Here is a 24304-nt window from a genome sequence, read left to right on the forward strand (position 1 = left end):
GTTCATTTTACCCAAACACATACCTATAAATAGTAAAACCAGAGAAACTGATAATTTTGCAGTGGTCTCTTAATTTTTTCCAGAGCTGTATATATCCCAGATTAATGTACTGGGGAATGTCTTAAACAAGATTAATAGATTAATATTGTATTAATTTATTTTTTTGCAGTGTGCTATTTAGCCCTTTTGCTTACACATTAATTGTTTTACAATTGAGATTTATCCTTGTATCATCATGTTGAAATTTACCTTTCTTTGGCTTGCTTAAGCTTTGATCTGATTTACTTTATAATATATTCGGGAATTATCAGGTAAATTTGTACTGCTGTAAATCTTTCTGATGTATTTCAATAGTCCACTGCATGCAAATTCCACATTGAGGTGCTCAGTGTGCTCCTCAGGGGGGATCTCTGTAATTACTTTCATAAGGAGCTTTATGTGGGGATCATTTCAATTGCCTTTCATGTCAAAGGTGTTCTCTTGTTTCATAGATTTAGTTTGTGGAATTTAATCCTGCATTGGCGTGACATTTCTCAGTCTATCAGCATTAAAATTATTTATGAGAAATCTCTAGCGGTGACAAGTTCTGTGATTTAAAACAAACAAACAAAAAAAAAATATTGTTCTTTTGCATAAGCTCATTAAAAAGGGTATTGAAATTTAAAATCATGCTTCTTCACATTTAGGTGGACTATCTTAAATGTTTCAGCATTTGCTAAATTTTAAAATAAGATGAGTTTTTTCTCATGTAAAAAGTATTGGCGTATGAACGACATGTGAGTTTCATGAATGCTATATACAGCATAAAAGCCTCCTTTGGTGGAATTTTCCCTTGTCTTCCTATGTATAGCTTTTGCTTTTCTTTTTTGTTCTGTTTTCATTAAATTGGCTAAAGTGTATTTCTCTACTGTTGTGTTTAGTGCACAACCAGTAAACTGCTGGAACTAAATTGTATAATGTTTGGGTAAAGTATGTTGATTTGATTGTAATCATCTGGTGGTTTTTAATTATTTTAATTGTCATGGTCAACTTCCCTTAAATGCAGGTACATGAACAATGTATTAAAGTAGTAAAAAAGCACTTTTTTAATATATATTTTTTTCAATTAAATTCAAAAGTTGATCTTTTCTTGCTATCTGTAGTTGGTGAACACTACAACCCCCTTGTTAATTTGGTAGAATCCCCCAAGATTTTTTTGCAGTGTCCATTACTTTCCAGTTTTCCGTAATAACATTCCCATTGAGCTGCATTAGGCTGAGAGTCTTAGATGATCCTGGAGGGGTTTTTTTTTTCCTTTTGTACGTGAAATTGTCTTTTGAAGTGAATGTAACTTCAGCTTTTAATTTAGCTCTTAAACCCATTCCAGACTCGGCTATAAGTACAGAATGTTCTCTTGGTGAAATACCCAATTTATAGATGTTGATTTAAAACTATGAGGTTGTTTTCTCACTGCTGAAATGCAAGTCGTTTTGTGTTTTTAAAAAACGTGTCAATATCTATTACCTAATATTGCGCAGCTGGCAAATCTCTGGTTTGTTCTTGGCTTGGTATTGGGTTGCAGTTGCATGCTGACTGTTAAACAACCAGACCTTGTTTCACACAAAGATTACCTGTACTTATATTGTTCTTTACATTCTTTGCATGCAAGTACTGGTATATATTTTTGTGCAAGTCTCTGTTAAGGAACTACAGCCACCAGAATGTGCTCCAGGCACTTCCTGTCGAATGAAAGATTAATAATAATAATAATAATAATAATAAGTTGATGTAGCCTTCCACACTACATAATAAATAAGTTATAGAAATTATCTAATAGATTTTATGATGCCATAACTGTCTTATTATTGAGGTTTAGTGGGGAAACTTGCACAACAACCAAACTTTTCTTGCCTTTTCAGGGAAAAAAAATACTTTTTATTATGACTTTATCATTCAATCTAATGGCACTCTGAAGTGTAATAGCCTCTCAGCTTTTTTCACACCTCATAATTTTTATATATAATTAACTAACCACACATAATTCTGATGACATCCTTGTACTAAAGCACAGTAAAATAAAATAAAGACGGTATTCACAGTTCAAACTTGCCCATGCACAGCAAAACTAATTAAAATATAAATCTCTCCTGCTAAAGTCCAGGATCCTGGAAAACAACAGTACAAAGTTGTTCATTAGTTTCTCTATAAAAATGTGACGAAGAAAGATTGCCTGCATGAGACAAGTTACAAACTGTAATGATAAAAGTATGTTTCATTTAACTAATCGAGGTATTGCATCATCAGCTGGGTTTATGTGTATTATCATTATGTGCACCATTAGGACAGTACTTAATTGAATCATGAACTAGAATCATGGTTTTGTTTGTTGTAGAGTGATTTTTGTGGTTGTTATTGAAGCAAAATGTTCTAGAGTAATTCAGCACTTAGATCTTTAAAGTTATATGAAAGAAATCTTTGAAAATTATTTAGACAGTTTTTTTTTTTCTTCTGAGGTTCACACCAAAGTTTGTCAATTTATGTGAACTTGAAAATGTATTCAGTGATAATAACAGTGTTTGCTACTGAATACATTTCAAATGGAAGTTAACTAACATCATTGTGCTGTCATTTAGGAGCAGATACAGTATACTGCTGTGTTGATATAAAGTAAAAACATATATTTTCAAATATTAACACAGGTATACTGGTATAAGTTTCTCAAAGATTACAAATAATTAATTGAAGTTATAGTGGATCTCTCATGGTTTAAATAAATTATATATATATATATATATATATATATATATATATATATATATATATATATGTAGCCTTCCACACTACAAACTAAAAAGATTATATTAATTATCTTATTAAATGCATACATCAAAAATAGAAATGCAACAATTAATTGAAGCATTGATTATTGATCATCCGTCCTTAAATTTCCCGAGCTTGATTACATATTGGTGAATCGATGCATCAAATGAGAGCCAGGTCTCCCATTGTCGTTTTGCATAAAACGTTGATTTATGTAGCTATGCACTTCTATTAGTGCTAGTACAGTAGGTAGCAAATCTCAGCGTCTTGCTAGGATACAAACCTTTAGGCCTCTAGATTCATCTTGCACAATGTGATTCTGATATAAAATCCTGATATAAAAATTGAAAGTACACAATTATTATATTTTAAGAAACTGAAGATTCTGACACAAAGATTGGTCACTTTTGGGGTAAAGGAAAGGGAGGATGGAAAAACGATGTTTGACAATTTATTGGATTTCGTGTAGATGGTAAATGCTTTTGACATGGAATGTCAACAGTAGTCTTAATTAACAAGCATATTTCAGATCGAAATGACATGTTAAATAGTATTGATGATGATTATTAGTATTATTATTATTATTATTATTATTATTATTAAAGGGACATAAGATGTGGATACACGCATATTCTTTTCAGGTGTTAGTTGAACTCAAGTCCTTCAGATTTTTTCATTGATTTTTTTAATCTCATTTGATGCAAGTTGTGCCTTGTTTAACTATTACGCACAGCAGCGTTTTTAGTTATTGGATCTTCTGATAAAATCCTAATGTTTGTTGTTGATTTTGAAAAATAAAAAGTTGTTGATGCATCGATTATTGTTGATAAATGCGTATGTGATAATCGATTAAGAAGTTAGGTTGCCAGTTGCGCCACTAATAAAAAATATACTGATATTAGTAGAGGATGAATTAAGGGACTTATGTAATGTGCATCCAGCCTCATCATACTGCAGCCAGGCTGTGTTGGCACACTGCCATTGTGCTCCCAGGCAGCCTTGATCGAGAAGTTCCAGTTTACTTAAATTATGCTGCAGCTATACGATCTGCTTTTGACAAAATGAGTTTCCAATCAGGAAGTTGCTTGCCACACTGCAGTTATACGGCTTGGTTCTCCTGCACTCCTTCTGCTAAAAACGTTGACATGAACGTTCTTGCTTCAAAATCAGTGTCATAATTTTATTTTGTATTTACATTTGAAAACCCGTAACAGCAATCAGTGGATGTTAAGTGTGCTGCTACATTCTCAGTACAGCCATCACCACTTACACCGTACAGGGTTATTTCGGCCAGCCGTTTATATATGGCAAATAGTGGTTGCCATTTGCCATTTTTATATATATATAAAAATATATATACATACCTTTTGCGCACATTGCTGTTTAGCAGTTGTATAGCAGGAGTATTATTTCCATCTTCTCTCACCCAAGTCTGACTGATGTCCTTTACCATCATCTCGAGACCAGTACACGCACACAATATTTTTTCTTCATAAAAAGACCCTCAAAAGAAGTACTGTGCGTCATATTTTAAAACAAAACTGTTTTATACTTTTTTTTTAAATTAACTGTCTGTATTCTTGTAAAATAAGTTGTCTCACGCTCCTTGACATATAAACCATGTTTATGATGACACGACACACTTTTGTTGACACCATCCAAAAACGTTCTCCTACAGTACACTGCATAGTCTGTGTAATACAAGCCAATATGGTAGGACAGCAATGGTCACAGTGATTGCACTCCTGTCTCTAAAAGCCGAGAATGTGAGCAAACGTTTTATAAAGGGTCAAAAGCACCTGTAAACAGATACTGTTTACCTTAAATATAATTATTATTGTGCATGAAATACAGCTTACTGATTTGGTTCTGTCTGACTCATTGTCCAAGCATCATGTTGTTATTTTTCTTTTCTCCCTATCATGGTCGGTGATAAGGACATGATTTATGAAGAATACTTGATGTACTGAGCCTTAAGCTGTCATTATAGATGTCAACCAAATGGCAGCTAGATTTTTCAAAGACCTGAAATTCTTTTTTTTTAACGAACAGGGAATTAGTTATAACAACAATGGTGACAATATATCTGCTGCAGAATGTGGTGTTTATGACTGTTTTTGGAGATGATCTTGACCAGGCATCTGAAGTAAAAGAAGCGAGCGTCCCAGAACTTGTGTCTAAGAAGAAGAATACATGAATAAAATCTAGTGGATGCTTTAGGTAACAAGCAAAACTCCTGTTAAGCAGAATGCAGTAAGCAAATCTTTATTTTATTTTGTATTTACATTTGAAAACCCGTAACAGCAATCAGTGGATGTTAAGTGTGCTGCTACATTCTCAGTACAGCCATCACCACTTACACCGTACTGGGTTATTTCGGCCAGCCGTTTATATTGGGCAAATAGCGGTTGCCATTTGCCATTCCCATTGATTTCAATAACAGAGTGTGGCAAAGCGCCCCGCCCCTGTGTGCATTTGTGTTATGTGTTGTATGTTGCGTGTGTAAATGTTGGTGTATAGATTGGTACACGGGATATAAACGGGTCTGTGTTTCACGTGTATTTAAAAAGTGTAGATTTGTATTTAGGCACGAGGAGAGCACAAATCACTTCACGTGCTGGTTAAATGTAATATGTGAGCACGGGGTTGCACAGAATTAATTCACGTGCTGGGATTCAAGTGAATAATTAATTAGTAATTGAATCCCAGCACAATAGTATATATAGACGCACATTTCGTTCAGTCAGGGTTAGGTGTTCAGAGAGTGGAGAACGGGTGAGAGAGAGAGAGGAGAGTTAAAATCATTAGAAGTAAAGATAAGTGTTTGTTCTCACCGTGTTTGTTTGTCTCCGTGCACCGTTTGTTAAGTGTCAGTCGTTTTGTCTGTCTGTTTATTTTGGCGTCAAGTGCCGTGTCCTGTTTTGTATTCCGTTGTTTAAACCTTTTTATTTTGTTATTAAACGCTGGGTGCAGCCATTGCACTCAGCTCATCACAACCACCGTCTCTGTGTTTGAATTCCTTCCTGCTTCCGGTCTGACGCCACCCACTCTGGCCATCTTTGTGACACGTGGTGTCATCGTGGGATAATAGCGCCTCCAAGCGTCAGACCAGGAGAGGGGGTTTTGTGAAAAAAAAAAAAAAAAAAAATAGTAAAGCGAGGATGGGAAGAAAGAGCTGCAGGAAGCAGCAGAAGCAGCAGCAGCAACAACAACAGCTGCAGCCCTCATCCTGCATGCTGGGCTGGGAGGAGGACAGCCACAACGGGGCAGTAGCCACCCCTCTACCCCCACTGCCACCGGGTTCCCCACCGTCCCGGGAAATATGGGACTGGCTGGTGCACCCTGAGGGGAACTTCGCCAGTGACCTCCCCATGGTTATTCACGCACTGCAGATGCGAGATGGGAAACGATGGGAGGACTGGGAGCAACAGCACAACCCGGCATCCGTTCGTGACCTCACCATTGTGGTGCTGGGTTACCTAGCTGCAGACATGGGAGGGATGCCTTCCAGTGAGCAAGAGGGAGAGGAGCAGTCGCTGCCCTCTCCAGTACCTGAGCGGGAGGAGCCTGAGCGTCCACAGCCCGAGTGGGAGGAGCCTGAGCGTCCACAGCCCGAGTGGGAGGAGCCTGAGCGTCCACAGCCCGAGTGGGAGGAGCCTGAGCGTCCACAGCCCGAGTGGGAGGAGCCTGAGCGTCCACAGCCCGAGTGGGAGGAACCCGAACGTCCTACGCCTGAGTGGGAGGAACCCGAACGTCCTACGCCTGAGTGGGGGGAACCCGAGTGTCCACAGCCCAAAAGGGAGGAGTCGGGGCGTCCACAGCCCAAAAGGGAGGAGGTCGAGGATGATGGCTGGGAGGTTTTTTTAAAGAACCTCGCAGCAGAGTTATGCCCTGGCTGTGGGGCTTATGGGCACACGTTAGCCATATGCCCCACCCAGTATGAAGAGGAGGAACCAGCGCCCAGACGGGGGGACCGCGAGCGTCCAGCGCCCAGACGGGGGGACCGCGAGCGTCCAGCGCCCAGACGGGGGGACCGCGGGAATCCGAAGCCTGAGAGGCAGCTGTTCCCACCTTCACCAGCAGAGCAAGAATGCATGCTGGTTTCCCCATCACAACCAGCAGAGGTAGAATGCCTGCTGGTTTCCCCAGCACAACCAGCAGAGGAAGAATGCCTGCTGGTTTCCCCAGCACAACCAGCAGAGGAAGAATGCCTGCTGGTTTCCCCAGCACAACCAGCAGAGGAAGAATGCCTGCTGGTTTCCCCTTCAGAAGCAGAGCCGCACCAGTCCGCTGCAAGAGAGGCAGAGCAGCACCAGTCCCCTGAAAAAGGGGGAGACTACACGCTGCTCCCACCTCCATCGGCAGGAGACTACACGCTGCTCCCACCTTCACCGGCAGGAGCAGAGCAGCCGGAGCTGCCTCTGCCACTTCCAGGAGCAGAGGAGCAGGAGCTGCCTCTGCCTCCGCCACCTACATCGGCAGGAGCAGAGCAGCCGGAGCTGCCTCTGCCTCCGCCACCTACACCGGCAGGAGCAAAGGAGCAAGAGCTGCCTCTGCCACTTCCAGGAGCAGAGGAGCAGGAGCTGCCTCTGCCACTTCCAGGAGCAGAGGAGCTGCCTCTGCCTCTGCCACTGCCAGAAGCAGAACAGCAGGAGCTGTCTCTGCTTCCCATACCTCCACCACGGGGAGTACGGTGGCCGGAGCCCCAGAAAGGGGAGCTGTCGGCCACGAAGAAGGGGGAGGAGGTCTGGAGACCACCAACCCCAGCAGCAGTTTCGCTGCCGGAGATCGTGGGGGAGGTCAGGAGACCTGCTCCCACTGCAGCAGTTTCGCTGCCGGAGATCGTGGGGGAGGTCCGGAGACCTGCTCCCACTGCAGCAGTTTCGCTGCCGGAGATCGTGGGGGAGGTCAGGAGACCTGCTCCCACTGCAGCAGTTTCGCTGCCGGAGATCGTGGGGGAGGTCCGGAGACCTGCTCCCACTGCAGCAGTTTCGCTGCCGGAGATCGTGGGGGAGGTCCGGAGACCTGCTCCCACTGCAGCAGTTTCGCTGCCGGAGATCGTGGGGGAGGTCCGGAGACCTGCTCCCACTGCAGTTTCTTCGCTGCCGGCAGTACTGTGGTCGGAGCCCCACCAAAGGGAGCTACCGGCTACAAAGAAGGGGGACGAGGTCTGGAGACCACTTTCCCCAGCAGCAGTTTCGCTGCAGGAGTTCTTGTGGCCGGAGCCCCACAGGAGGGAGCTGCCGGCTACGAAGAAGGGGGAGGTCGGGGGACCACCTGCCCCCGCAGCTTTTTCGCTGCAGGACGGGACCAACAGGCTGTCAGCCGTGCCACTACCGGCAGGGGTGCTGACAGCATGGCCAGCCATGGGCCTACTGAAGCCTCCCTTCCCAGCCCGAGACTTTGTCCTGGACTGCTGGATTTTTAAGGGGGGAGGTGGCCGTTGAGGCCATGTGTGCTGCGCACAAGGGGGGGTATATGTGGCAAAGCGCCCCGCCCCTGTGTGCATTTGTGTTATGTGTTGTATGTTGCGTGTGTAAATGTTGGTGTATAGATTGGTACACGGGATATAAACGGGTCTGTGTTTCACGTGTATTTAAAAAGTGTAGATTTGTATTTAGGCACGAGGAGAGCACAAATCACTTCACGTGCTGGTTAAATGTAATATGTGAGCACGGGGTTGCACAGAATTAATTCACGTGCTGGGATTCAAGTGAATAATTAATTAGTAATTGAATCCCAGCACAATAGTATATATAGACGCACATTTCGTTCAGTCAGGGTTAGGTGTTCAGAGAGTGGAGAACGGGTGAGAGAGAGAGAGGAGAGTTAAAATCATTAGAAGTAAAGATAAGTGTTTGTTCTCACCGTGTTTGTTTGTCTCCGTGCACCGTTTGTTAAGTGTCAGTCGTTTTGTCTGTCTGTTTATTTTGGCGTCAAGTGCCGTTGTAGCAATTCCCATGCTACATAATGTGGGTGTAAGTCTCACCCACCTGTCCCTTTAATTAGGGTCAGTAGCCTGGCCAGGTCAAAACTTCATTTCCCATAGTTCCTTGCAACCACCCTCTATTCATCCTCTCTCCCCATTGGCTCATTCAGATTTCCACCCCTCCAATCTCAGAGCTCCTTAGTAGCCAGCAGTTGTATTAAAGCTGGCTAATCAGGCCTGAGAGGGACTCCCTTTCTCAGAGGAATCCATTAAACTACAGCATTTTCTCTACTTAAATTTCAGTGAATCCATTACCATCCTTAGATAATTCCAGTGCATCCGTTCATTTTCTTTTGTCACTGCGCTTTGTCTAAACTGCTCTTTTTGTTTTCACTGTTACTTGTTTAAGTTTAGCTGTTTTTCTAGGTCTGTTTAGTGATTGTTGTTTTATGTGTGACAGCCTCCATTTTTTCCTGATCCTCCTGATTTTTTTCAAACAACTGTTCACCATTCAACTCAACACTACTGGACAGTCTCAACAATTTCAACGTACTCAATGTTTTCAACTTTCTACAATCGCCATCATTTCGGGACACTTTGCTGGACTGCCTTATTTGTGGGTGAGATCATTTCTTTTTTGTTTGGATTTTTTCTACTTTAATTTGAAACTTTGTGTCCTGTATTTTTTGTTATTTTGTTACTTTGTATGGATTTCAATTACCCTGCTTTACTGGACTTGTTGGGCCTACCTGTCATTTTCCCACCATTGCCATAGAGACTGTTAAATGTAATTGTTTCCACAAGTCACTGTTTTTCGTCTGTATCTATTTATTTATCCTTGGTCTTTATCTGTGTGTGTTGTGTTTGTGAGTGTGGGTTTATTGGAGACCCTCCGGACACCATTCATTTCTACTTTGTGAATCTGTTTAGCCTTCTGTTTGTCCCTACATATTTATCTGTACCATCTTATGTCTCACTTGTTACCTGCAATTATTTGAATTACTTTCTTATCATTATTCATTTCATTCATTTGTTCATTTTTTCATTTGTTGACATTATTGTTCACAATAATAAACCGATTGTTTGTGAAATTGACACCTCTGACGTCCCTGCTTTTGCTGTCTGTCACTCTTGCTGACTTATTTAGCTATAGGAATAGGGCCAGTAGTATCTCCTTAGGGAGGACAGTGCAACTGCTTCTCAGTTGTGCAGAGTGATCGTTACACCGTGTCCTGTTTTGTATTCCGTTGTTTAAACCTTTTTATTTTGTTATTAAACGCTGGGTGCAGCCATTGCACTCAGCTCATCACAACCACCGTCTCTGTGTTTGAATTCCTTCCTGCTTCCGGTCTGACGCCACCCACTCTGGCCGTCTTTGTGACACAGAGGCACTGCTTATACTGTAGTAATCGCTCTTACTAATCCACCAATCAGCTGTTTTCACCTCGTCACCTTGCCATTCACATAGATCTCAATAAAAAAGGCAGCACTTTTACTGTAGTAAAAAAGCTTGATAAATGAATCAATCAGCTGTTTCCAACTTGTTACTGAGCGATTACCCCTGTACTGTACCTTGGCTATTTAATCCCTGTATGCACTGTCAGGTTTTATTTACAGTTTGAAAAAACAGCACTGACTGCAACAGTAAGCAATCATGGCTGGAAAGAGAAAAGCGATCAGCACGAAACCTCAGTGTAAATAAAATGTCTCTTGTTAGATGCTGCGCACTTGCTAAAGAACGCTTGGAACTCTGTCAGTCAACAAACAATGCAACGTTGCGAGCATTTAATTGAATTTAAGAATTAGTTCAGTTTCTTTCACTAACTAAGCAAAAAGTCTTTTAGACATTACAATATCCATTAAATTAAAGAATATAAATGTTTAGTTTATATAAAGGTTTTACTGCAATAAAAAACAGAAACTGTTAAGTTGGAATATTAGACAAAGTGTAAACTGTATTCAGTAATTTTAGTACACAAAAAACCGACAGTAAAATAACCTTGCCCTTATCTGCTTGCAAGCAGAGCGGTGCTAGATATGGAAGGTTCTTTTTGGCAGTCAAAGTGAGATTTACTTGTAGTCTGCAGTTTTAAATCCAAGGTCTTTCTATGATAAGAAAACCTTGCAGTCGAAGGGAGCATTCCACAAATTTGGGGAGTTGTATCCAATATCAGTTCTTATCAAATAAGTAGCGACTTTCTTTGGGAGAAAACTGACTTCATGCGGTGAATTTGGAGAAGTGCTTACAATGGTGTTTCATATTAATCAAAACAGTAGGCTTGGCAAGAAAACAGGGTGTCTGAATCCTGCTTGAGCAGGCAACTTTTAGAAACAGAGAGAGAGATCAGCCATGGTCCGAGAATGGCACAGTTAAATAAGGCTATTATACTTAACATGTTCATTTATAGTTTAAAATGTAAATGAAAATAACTGAACTGACCACTGTATGCTTATTCAATGGCAGTCATTGTCTCATACATTGTTAACACACATTTGTTAAACTGGTAACATAATATACGGCTAAGAGGGACATATATTTTTGACCCGGCTTAATCAAATAGAGCTGGTGTTGCATATTAAAAACATCTCTCATATATACACATATACTCATATTATATTATAGCAAGGATTCTTTGGTCTAACTGACTTTTTAGAAAAAGGAGGAATTGGAAAAAGAGAGAGATGAAATCATGTTCCAATATTTTTTGGCAAGAAGTTATATCCAATCAGTTTTGAAGAAGGAGTTGACAAGATCCTTCTAGAATGTATCATTAACTTAAAGATAAGAAATGTCAAGGCCAAGTAATGATTAGATTTACTTGGGACTTCTGATGTCTTCAATGGAGGGAAAATCCTATGTAAGCCCAGAGCAAGACCCCATTTGATACCATTCAACTTGATCTTGCAAGCTGATGTGGTCCATGCTCTGAGGGTCTCTGAAAAACTGATTGCTGTTTGGTCGAAATTAGTCTCTGCCTTTTGAAGACTGTTCTTATTTTTCAATATATCCTACACTATTCCATATACTGGAAGGTAAGCATATATTTGAATGTAATATCGTGTTTATATTGGATGCATTATAAGGTCTAGAAATTATGTTTTAGTCTTAAGAAAGTGATATATTGAATGTTCTACAACGTAGCGGTGGGCGCTTTAGCTTTATGCATGCATAGCCTGAAGGCTAAAATGTATAGTAACCATATTCATACTACTGTATTGAAGTACTAATGCTGTTAAACCTGTAAAGCACTGGATTGCCCAGACTGCTTTTTACTTGGGATTTACAGTGGTCTGCGCAACCAACCAGTCCAATTTTTAAAGCATTTAATAAACCAAGCACTACTACTGCTCTGATTCATTAACCCTTAGCGGTCCATTTATTCAGCGCTTCTCGGGCGAGTCAGGTCCAATTTATTTTCACACATGCAGTTTATTTTACACGTGCTGTTTAAAAGTATTTTTTTCACAGTAAAACAGGTTTAAAAGGCACTGCATATCAACAGGACACTCAGTACTGCATCTCCAGCCCCGCCCCACCCCTTGTTCGCTGTATTTTTCACATACCTCTTCATAGTTGTGCATACTGATAAATCATCTCCTGATCACTTGTTTTATCACCAAACTCCTCAATAATGCGATCCAAGTCATTATTTTATTACTATAACATCTCAAAAAGCTCTGCAAATGTCCGTGATATTCTTTGAGCGCTGGATGCGGAAGCAAATATTTTGCTTATGTCCTTGTTATCTCTGTGGTGCAGGGGCTATGTGTATTGCTTAAATCCGCCCCCCTTTTTTTCGGCTTCTCTCGGCTCCTATTGGTCTCACTTGGCCATTGAAAGGTTTCTCTGCTTTTTCCAGAGAAAAAATTACTAGAGACCTGTGCTTGACGTCTTTTTGATGATGTCGGACCGGGTCCAACATCGGACCGGAAAGGGAAAATTGTAATGTCGGACCTGGTCCGACATAGGACTGCAAAGGGTTAAAACTTCAAAGCAAATTAGTCTGTTGATTTTCTTGATGATTAAAAAGTTGTCTGGACATATAGCATGTCCAGTGCACAAACAAAACCACTTACAGGAGTTTTTAACATCTCTGTCCTCCTTAAACATCTCCCCTGGGTTTAAGAGTGTGCTCAGAGCATATAAATAAATAAATAGAGTATGTGCGAATCTAGAACAGCGTTCTCTGTGTGTTTTGGTGCTTGTGTGACTTAGAGCTGAAAGACTGTCTGTTTGTGAGTGCGTCACTGAGGAGGGTGGCAACAGGTCTGGATCTGGCGGCGGGAGAATTGAGAGAGAGAGTTGAGAGGTTGAGTTTGTGAGTGAGAGGAGAGGAATGAGAGCTATTGTTCACTAAAAGCTAAAAAAGTAATAATTTACAGCTGTTTCCTACTGCTCTGAACCACAACTATTGTCTGTCTCATTATATCCTGGAAACCCTGCAAGGGCGTATCAGCTTCAACCTCCATCTCGATCTCCTGCATTAATACCCTGTATCTTTTTAAACAAGGGCTTCAGGGGCGCTCCCTAATAAAAGCTGAATCTCAAAACAATAATAATGTATAGTAATTGTTACAGCTGTGTAGACTGGTATTTAAAACAGGATTAATTTATCTGCCTTTTTACATATCCACCCTTACTCTGGTCCCATCGCAGTCTGATATGCGATGGATTACTGTACTTTTTATTATATTCATAGGTTTTAATACATCTTTTTTTATTAGTGTAATGAGTGCCTTAATAAAGATTTCTAACTGCATACACACTTGTTTGTTTTGATTACTGTACTGGTGATTGGGGGACATTTTCAATGTCAGGTTATTGTGTGGGAGTTTATACCGTCCATCGCTTACTGCGGGTGAAAAACAAACGCGCCGGTTCTAAGCGCTGGCGACTGTATATATTAGCTATGGTAGTGGTTCTAAAGTAAGTTCAAAGTTTAACATAAAAAATAGACATCTAGAAGCCTAAACAAGGTCGTGGTGAAATTATGCAAAATCGATCTATTTTTAACAAATCACACACATTATACTCTTGAATTTTAATTTAGTTTACCAGCTATAGTTGTTGTCTGTGTAGCAAATAATTGAGTCATCAGTGAACAGATCACAGTGTGAGACATTGCTTGTGGCACATCATAAATGAATACTAGAGAGGACTGAACATTGATCACTGAGGGACACCAGCTGTGATGACTACTGCTGAGGAGGTATTACAGTGAACTTGTGTGATACGAAATTAGTCACAACAATTAATTGAAATCCTTTTTTAGATACTTTACATATATTGCATTGCTCTTCTGTTTATCAAGTTATAAAATGTGTTAAATAGTATAAAAGATAACCAAGAGGGATCTCTAATCCATAAGAAGTGTCCATAAATTAATGTATGTGAATACTGCAGTCGCTGTATAAAGAAACCTGCTTTAAACAGAAATAGTAAGTGACTGTATAGTAAGTGACTCGATATCTACTGCATTTATGGCAAGCTACAATGACCCTTGCATAGATATACTGTAAATATTGAGATCATTTCGGACAATGAGGTAGAAAATCTACCACTTCCTACAGAATTCATTATATGCATTTCTTTGACTTTGACCTTGACCTGGCAGCTAAAATTCAAGTTGGCTTGTCAGATATGGGAGTTGTAGCACGTTTTACATTTGCTGCAAGTTTTGCAGTGTCCCTTATGGGCCTGTCCTATCTGGTTTGCGACAAGGAGGCTATGTGGTCCAGTGGTTAAAGAAAAGGGCTTGTAACCAGAAGGTCCCCGGTTCAAATCCCACCTCAGCCACTGACTCATTGTGTGACCCTGAGCAAGTCACTTAACCTCCTTGTACTCCGTCTTTCGGGTGAGACGTAATTGTAAGTGACTCTGCAGCTGATGCATAGTTCAGACACCCTAGTCTCTGTAAGTCGCCTTGGATAAAGGCGTCTGCTAAATAAACAAATAATGTTCCTTTTTTGGTTGCCCGTTGTTTTGTTTTCATTCTTTTTTCATTTGCACTTTGGTGCTCATGAAAGCAGTTAGTTTGGTTGAAACCTCTGTTTAAATATACATTTTGTTTTGTATCCTTTGTATTATTTCTGACAGCACTTTTTATCTTTAGCATCAGTATACTGATGGATGCGGCAGGCTTGAGTTTCATGTTGCAAAGTCAAGACTGTACTGCCCATACTGCAGTATCATGGTGATAAAGGTATGAAATAAAGGTACATTTAAAGTATTGCATCAGGGAAGCAACTAGTGAATAAAACAATGTGCAGCTCACAGGGGTCTACACAGGGCCGTGAATGGGTTTATGATTTTGCCTGAAAGGCAACCATTCAAAGCAAAATGCATCTATTAAACTATTTATGATTCTAAAATCCACTACAGTACAATCTTTGAATAAAATATGAGATAATGAAGTCGGTCTTGTCCATCATTTATATCAAAATTAAATATTGTTTGAATGTTAGTTATTATTAAAAGCAAACAGACAAACAAAAAAATGTAGAGTAAGAACCAAATAACAATACATTAAGCAATAATTCAACTTTCTATGCTACAGAGCCGCATTTAGCCCTCGTAGTTCTGTGGGAAAATGTCATATAGACACAAATTCCTGCGCCATGCATGGTCTTTGCTGACACTAGATGTTGTGAGGCATCAAGATATTTTCATGACAAGGACCTGATGTGAAACTCATTTAAGGCCAAGGGCAAATTTTACAATGATTAAAAAAAGAATAATAATAGTTATTGCAGGAATATGTAGAATACAGCAGGCAGTAAGTAATGTTTTGTTGTAAACCTTACAGCCTTTTCAGTAACACTTTAAATAAATTAAAAGATAAGTGACTTACTATAATAAGATTGTTGTGTGCCCAGCTGATGCTGCACTGTATTATATTTATAGAAGTACACTGTATAGCCAGAATGCCATCTTATAATTTCATAGTTCTTTAATATGAAATTATAAGATGGCATTCTGGCTATACACTTGATGTCAAAATCCCAAAATAAATAAGGGATTTTAATTTGTTTTAACATTTTTTTACAAGGTTCTTATGAAGAGTCCAGGGTTTAAGGATGAACACATATTTGTTAATCTTTAAACAAGATTTCTTTAGGGGGGTGTGACAGAGAAAGAATTAATCTGTGTAAAGGGAACAGAGTGCCCCGGACTGGATGGTCTGACAATTCATTTCAAGGTCAAGGTGAAAGTCGGCCATCTAGAAAGGGGGTGAAGCTACGGTACACCAAGTCATCGCCCCAGATGGGAAGCGATGTGGCAACCGCGGATTGGGGGAGAAACGGTTGTACTCGCTAAGCAAAGGGGCGTGACTGATGGAACAAAAGGGGACGTGGCTAAGTGATCTGTTCCTTTGTTATAGTTGGGAGTGAACCAAAAGGAAAACCAGAAACGTACCATGAGTGTTTAGTGTTTGTTTGTTTTGTGGTGTTGAATTGTACTCATTTGTTGTTATTTTGTGTTAGACGACTAACAGGTATCGGGAGCTGTCGCTTAAGGCCAGCACCAACACAGACAACACTTCACAACTCTACACTAATATTGTATTTCACCACTTGCACATTAACACTCACTCTGAACTTGTGATCGTGTTTGTGTCTTTGTGTGTATATACTGTGTTTGTTTTTTCAGGACTGTAACCTGTTGTTTAGAACAGTGCAATACACATTGTTGTGTATTGCCTGGGATTATTATTTGCGTTCGCCAGACCGGGATTACAAAAATAAACAACTGTTTGAGCCATGACATTTGTTGTCTGTTTTTTGTTACGTATCACATCACCTCTACACCTGTGCACTGCAAACCACTTTGCCACAGGGGGATAAATCATTTTTCTTGTCGGTAATTACCCAGTATGTAATTCCCCTTGATTACAGGTGTGCTTGATGTAGTTGAGGGAGAATTGGATAAAAAATGGCCGTGACAAAATTAGATGACATTGGAAAGCCATCAGGGTAGTCCCGCTACGGAATCTCGAGTAGAAGTCAGACGGCTCTTCTCTTCAAGAGGAGCTGTATCAACTGTTTATAAGGCTACTATCAATATCTTTGCAAATCAGCAGCACCTGACATGTTGCAGTGCATTACATGGCCCTTATCTGAGGTAGTCCAGGACACTCTGAATATATATAGTGTTCCCTCTTTATAATGCTACAGTCGGTAGCCATGGGTAAGAGACTGTGAAATTTGTGTTCTGCCTTATAACGAGAAAATCAAGTGCTGTAGTTTACTGGCATTATGGGGCACTGCAAATAAATATTTTGTTTATTGGTTTTACAACTCTGCACCAATGAAAGTACAGTTTCTTTGAGTTTTATAGCATGCTTTCATACTGAATGGTGAAGACTCCCTTAGTTTATGGTTATTGACATTTCTCCATTTTTTCCTAGCATTTTTTTATGTAATCATAAGCACATACAGTTGCCCCCGGTAGACTCAGATCACTATATTGGACTATCACTGAAAAACAAACCTAAGTTTGCTGTACACACACTTAATGATTTCATCACAAGCCATAACATATGGTATATCTTACATGGTTACAGAATGAATGAATGCGCTGTGTTGTAACATAGGGGATATATAAACACACATGTAGTTAATGAATGGTAATGTACTGTACAGAATCCCCCAGAACAAATTAAACACTTTGTCACTTAGAATCAGTGCCGTCCTGCCCGTCCGTGATGGACGTCTTGTAGTGCTTGTTTCAATCAAATCATAAAAAACAAAAATCTCGTTATTCTGTAATATAGCTTTGTTTCTGTAATGGGAATATTATAGTGTACCCATTTAATAAAGTAAGAAAAGTTTTGGCCATGGTAAGGAAATGCACAATAACCATGCACAAGGTAAACATTCAAAATGTCAGCATTTCTAAACTGTCAAACAATCAGAAATTCATTCAGTATTTACAGTAGTGTGTAAAAAAACCCCACCAAACTCTACCTCTTCCAAACCAATTGAAATTCAAATCAGCATTGACTGACAAGTTATATACCCTGACAGTCTCCTTGTTATGGCTATAGATACAATTGTGCGCCCTTGAGTCTGCTCTCCCTCCAGTGCTGCTCTGAGGATTTTCATTAGTTTAAAAAATGTTTTCAAAGAGAGTTTGACATTTATGTGTTTCACAGAAGCAGGTGGAGCTCTGCTTCAATAACATATAAATAGCATGGACTTCTCTGACCTATTTTCCTTTCTTTTGTGAATTAGATCTAAAGATGTAGATAGACAGATTATCCTCTTTGCGTGTGTAGGACAATTAATAGTGCACAAAGGCATCCTCCCCAAAGCCAAGCGTGGTGTTTAAGATGTTGTAGTGACCAGTGTTGTCGTCTCCATTTTGAAGAAGGGTCCGATCCATACTCAAAATAATTCATTGTACAGTACACAATTCTCCAAAACACTCCTTAGACACTAGACATTGTGATTCTTCCAGGATTTTAGGGGTAGGAGGTTTACTATATAAGCTTCCAAGAATGAACCTGACAATATTTTATTGTTAAGTGTTGTTGATGACTCTATACTCTCATATTAGTCTCTCTCATATTTCATGTAAAGAAACCATCTTCCTGATGGTTGTGCAACTGAGCAAACATAATTGCTCATTTGAGCAAATTTTACTCATTGCCCCACCACCAACACACACTTTATTGAGTTCAAACTAAATGATTGTTTTTCCTGTCAGTCTGCAATATGAGCAATTTACTTGGAACACCTCAACAATAGCCTGCACGTTTGTTGCACTAGTTTAAGTTCAAATACAGTCAAAATGTCTTCTTTATTTATTTATTTATTTATTTATTTATTTATTTATTTATTTATTTAAATCAAATTCAATAATTGTTCTTATTTTTACTTGCAATGTTACACTTTACTTTATACCAGTGCTTTACAGATGCAGGTCTAGTGTGAATTAGCTCAGAACAGTAAACAGAATACCCCCAAACCAATACTATGGTGTCAAAAATATGAAATATCTTAAAATGTTCAGGGAAATGATCGCTTATCTATGTTCTTCATGCAGGTGCTGGGCTGTGCTGAAAATTGTTCCCCAGATGTCTGTGAGAAAAGTCTTGGAGGATGAAATCTTAAATAACAGCATGACATTTTCACAAGTGACTGTGCCAGTTTACACATTTATCTACTCCAATATCTCTCTGGAGGAGTAAGTACATGCTTTTGAAATTATTGACTGGTAAACAAGAGTGGTTTTAATGTTTTCCAAAGCAGCACTAAGAACAATCCAACAAGAATAGTACTTATTTTTACACCAAACGCTAGGTAAAATATTTTTGATCTGGATCTGTGCAATGAAGTCTTTGAGAGCAAGTGGATAAATTTCACAAATTTGTCACTTAAGAAATTAACTAAACGGTTACAGTATAGTTACTTTTCAGCCTTGCTTAGTATTTAAACTGCTGTTTTCAATGGTGTTATGTTGTATAAAAAGCTAAACGATTGTTGAACCTGCATATTTTTAACTAATAATAACTGCTGTGTTGTTTTTTTATTATTATTTTTTATGTCCACTCATGAGTGTCCATGTAGTCATCAGTGTATTATTCACCTGTTGTCTGTTACCACTGAAATTGCTTGAGTACATTTTCACAAAAAAAAACTGTTATAGAAGAACGAAGGTCCACAAACCTATTGGAAGGCCATCTGTTTGCGACAGATAACGCAAATTTTACTTTGTTCTTGCTGAAACTTGATATTGGTAGGAAATTAAGAATTGGAGGGCTATTTATTTTTAGTCTGTTGTTTTATATATCACTTGGTTTTTCTATTTAAAATAGCCAGGGCAACTTGTTTCTTAGAATTATTCCTGGTAAGGCACAGTATGGTACAGTCAGCTTCAGAAATCTTGCAATAAGCATAATAATCGATTTAAATAGTTTTTAAACCGCATTGCCTAATCCAAACGACGATTCATTGAAGGCCATAAGTATGAGCATAAACAAAAGACTTTCTTTCGTTCTTTTACTATTATTAATTCCAGTGAAATACACTATTTGTTAAAAATTCTTCACACATTCATAGACAGGTGTCTGTTCTCTAAAATAATGAATTTGATTAGTCCTGGCTCTGCAGAACAATTCTGCCATCTGCAGGATGGCATGGGCCATTGTTGGGTGAAATGTGTTACTTAAAATGGCATCAGAATCCTTTGTGGCTCTATCAGGAGACGCTGTTGTACATACCAATTATATTTTTAAGGGCGTGTAAAGTTGGCTGAGACCCTATATAGCTGTTTAATTCTCACACCTTACGTAACTAAATATAAAGTCTAAATATTCTCGGGAATGGGGTAGGGATAGAGACTTATTACAGCATAATATGTTGTGGGGTTATTACTGTACCCATTTTAAACTAAATGTAGTATGGTATTGGATGTTACTTCATAGTCAGTGTCTAACCCAGTATTTGAGACCTAAATCCCATGGCTCACCATACTAATCCTCAAGACCTACATCTCCAGATTGAAATGCCAGGCACTGATTGGCTCCGTTGGTTCAGTGCACCTACATCAGACAATATGTATGTTTGCAATGCAAAACTATGGCAAAACTATGGGAGGAAGCCATGGGATCACTGAAGCATGAGAAAATACGAAGCATCCAATTTATAAGCAAAGCTGTGGAACATTTAAAAATTACAGGTTGGATGTGGAAGGATTCACACAATTCAGAGCAACCGAGAGGAATGCTGTAGAGGCATTTTCAGAAAGAAATAATTAGTTTCTAAATTAATTTGCTCCAGAGTCATTTTTTTCTGAAAGCATTAAAGGAAGTCCACTGGAACAGCACTATTACCTGTGTGTACAATACTTTTATGGGAAATTGGAGCATTTGCATGATCTGTATTGAAATTGGAAAGGGTTTCTTAACAGGTGGCAAACCAGACAAAATATCCTTCTTCACAGTATATGTAATACAATAATATTGTATTTTGACATTGGAAACAAATATTACAGCCCAAATGTTTAATAACTAATATGTTATATAAACATAAATATAATAATTTATTTGGAATATGCACATTATAAATTACTACAGTGCAGAGAAAAAGTGTGTGAACCCCTTGGGATTTTCACATATTTCAAACCTAAAATGTTATTAGATCTTAATCTAAGTCCTAATAATAGATAAAGGTAACCTGATTAAACAAATGACACAAAAACATGATACTTTTTCAACATTTATTTATCCACAAATGATTCAATATTCAATATCCATGTGTGAAAAAGTATGTGAAGCTTTAGATTCAATAACTGGTGGCACTCCCTTGAGCAGCAATGACTTCAACTAAGCGTTTCCTATAACTGTTGGTCAGTCTCTCGCATCGGTTTTGAGGAATTTTGGCCCATTCCTCCTTTCAGAACTGCTTCAACTCGGTGACATTTGAGGGCTTCCTTGCATGGACAGCTCGCTTCAGGTCCTGCCACAACATTTTGATGGGGTTTAAGTCCAAACTTTGACTAGGCCATTCTAAAACATGGACAGCCATTCTTTTGCAGATCTGCTTGTATGTTTAGGATCATTATCTTGCTGCATGACCCACTTTCGGTTCAGTTTCAGCTAATGGACGGATGGCCTGACATTCTCCTCTAGAATCTTCTGATACAATGCAGAATTCATGGTTGTGTCAATGATGGCAAGCCGTCCAGGTCCAAAAAGTTCTACCTTTAACTCGTCTGTCCAGAGAACATTGTTCCAAATGTCTTGTGGATCATGTATGTGCTCTTTGCTGAACTTCAGACAGGCAACAATGTTCTTTTTAGGGAGCAGTGGTTTCCTCCTCGCTATCCTTCCATGAACACCATTTGATGTAACTTAAAAAAGAGGATGATGAGTAAGTAGATTCAAGAAAATGCACAGAGTCCTTTTCTTCACTCAGTTGTTAGGTTTATTGAAATATGCAGGGAGTCTGGTCCCAGGTACAGGACAAACAGAATACTCGTTCTTACAATCGTTGCATGACATTAAATACCCTTCTGCATAGGTGTCTCTCTCCTCCTCTTTCTCTGACACTTAACCAATAGAAAAGGTACAACTCATTATCCTGTTACCATATATTCCATTTTGTGTGAGTGTGTGTATGTGTGTGTGTGTGTGTGTGTGTGTGATCTAGTGTGAAGATCTCTGAACTCAGTGCATTCTTCAGACCCTGGTGCCACAAAGGTCCATACATCTGGTTTTTGTCATCTTCCTTGTTCCTATCTCTCCGATTTGCCTAAGACCCTTTGATCCCAGTGGCACTATCTCTTTGGATCTCTCTGAAGTCTTAGAGCCTGGTCTCTTCTGGTCCCTTTGAAGACTAGCTTTATGACCCCCTCATAAACCAGCTGTATTTTCTAAGCAAAAACCTGTTTAACTAGTTTTATACCCCAGTGGACTCCCTGAAGGGCAAGCTTCTTTCATGTCAGGGCTGGAGATCAAAGGACTTGTTTGTACAGCCGTGTGCTGCTGGCCAGCCATTTGCTTTGACACAAAAGAATCTTAACTTCTCTACCATATTGCAGCTTTCATCTATCACAGCAGTGCTTGCATTTTTGGAACTAACAGTTTTTTCTATCCAATGTTAAATCACTTTTCAGAAAAATAACATGAATACAGCCGTCATTCCTCATGCGTAGCAAACTGCTATTCAATACTTGTTCCATGTTTTCCAACACCATTCTTGTTCAGTCTTTATCTGATAGTTGAGTCATGAACACTCACATTCGCCAAGGCGAGAGTGGCCTGCAGATCCTTGGATGTTACTCTGGGGTTCTTTGTGGCTTCCTTGATGATTTTCCGGTTTGTTCTGGGAGAGATTTTGGTAGGACGACCGCTTCTGGATAGTGACTGTGGTCTTGAACTTTCTCCATTTGTAGACTGACAGTGGATTGGTGGAGCCCCAAATCCTTAGGAATGTTTTTTTTTAACCCTTTCTAGACTGATGAGCATCAATAACTGTTTTTCTGAGGTGGGGCCTCCCAAACTCACCCCTGAAGATCTAACTAATTATTTAAACACCTGATTGTAATTATCCCCTAATTTGAGCTGATAAAACCAAGGGTTCACTTACTTTTTTACATACCCTGAATCTTAATTACTCATTGTTTGTCTAATTCATACATCATTTTGTTTCAAAAGACATGGAATTGGTTAATATAAACCCTATTGGATATTTAAGTAAAGACTGGTTTTGATTTAAGAAGGCCTTCATGGTAAAACTATGGAATTTCCATAATTATCATTGGTGTTCACAAACTGTTTCTCTGCACTGCATGTCTTCATGTTACTGCTCAGTTTTCCTTCTCGTATCACATGTTTGACGCAACCCACAAAAGCAACTTGGTTGGACCATGTCTTGAGGTGTTCTACATGCACACTGTTTAACATTGTAGCATTGTGGACTGCTTGCCTTGTGCCCTGGATGAATCTTAGTTATCTGGTTAGTGCATCTGGTGGTGAATCCCTTCTGTGGTTGGGTCAACCACAACCAGAAGAGTGGTTATATGAGCAGTAAGTGTTAGTATCTTGTTTAAATAATACATTTGTATAGCCTCTGTCTTTTCTTAGATCCAAATTTATTATGGAGTTGATTACACTATACATTCCTTAAAAATCCCTTTTCAGTATATTTGTGCACAAAGATCACAATTTTGCATTCACCCTGTATGTTTCTGTTTGTCAGATTGCTGTATTAAGATGTTTCAATATTGTTTTGTACATTAATTCACTTGAATCTTACTGCACTTGACAGTGTGCATCTGCACTAATAAGACTGACTGTCTGTTAGCCAGAACCTTGCTTGTGGTTGTATTTCTATCCTCAGTGGGCAAAAAATTACCTTTTTTCAAAGCATTGTGTCAAGTGTTGAATGAAAGTCTTCAAGTACATACTGCTAAAAAAAAACCCTCAAGTGCCAAATTCAGCTAAAATGGATGAAATCAAAACAAGACAGTTGATGCAATGGGACATGCAGATAACATTTTTGGATTGTGTTTGATAAGTAAATATAGCTCACTTTGAAACTGCAGTAATATTTGATTCACTCTCCTGTCAGAATATTTAGGCCTACCTACTGCAAGTGTACCCCATAAACTCCTAGTCTTTTCTTTCACCTTAGGAAGTGTCTGCAATTGCATTTGTCTGTAGAGCACTAGCATCATAGTGTGGCACCTAACACCCAACAATATTATGCAATTTTAGAATTTCTCATTGGTTAATAAAATGATTACAAGAAGTTGTCTCAGATTTTATTTGAAGGTAACTTACATGCTTTTTAAGAATAAAGTGTAATCAGGCATTGTTAGCATCACATCCGCCACATGTGCCTACAGTAACAACTTTTTTTCACACATTTTTTTCAAATAGCCAGAAAACTGCTTATATAAATCTTCCTGTTTTATTTTTCTGTGACCTGAGGAAACAACTTTTTTTTTTTTCTTAAATCCATTTGGTTGGGCTTGAGTTGAATCTCTGCATTCTGGGTAAACTGTCTATTTTGTTATATCCACTAAGGAGCTTAATTGACTTGAAACAGAGCAGCAGTAATGGGTTT

At 39.2% G+C, this 24304-nt stretch overlaps 1 protein-coding gene across 4 annotated transcripts in view; it reads left to right on the plus strand.

Moving 5' to 3' along the window:
* Nucleotides 1-24304, plus strand: part of LOC117416974 (uncharacterized) — a 138175-nt gene that overhangs the window by 84177 nt on the left and 29694 nt on the right. For all 4 annotated transcript variants that reach the window (XR_004546665.3, XR_004546667.3, XM_034028500.3 and 1 more), the window contains one exon: nucleotides 18777-18917. Coding sequence is in view for 2 of the 4 variants with exons in the window: in XM_034028500.3 (XP_033884391.3) it covers nucleotides 18777-18917 (141 nt within the window). In the remaining 2 variants the exon portion in view is untranslated. The remainder of the gene's footprint in view (nucleotides 1-18776; nucleotides 18918-24304) is intronic.

Source organism: Acipenser ruthenus, chromosome 12 (genome assembly GCF_902713425.1).
Source record: "Acipenser ruthenus chromosome 12, fAciRut3.2 maternal haplotype, whole genome shotgun sequence".
NCBI classification, from domain to species: Eukaryota; Metazoa; Chordata; class Actinopteri; order Acipenseriformes; family Acipenseridae; genus Acipenser; species Acipenser ruthenus.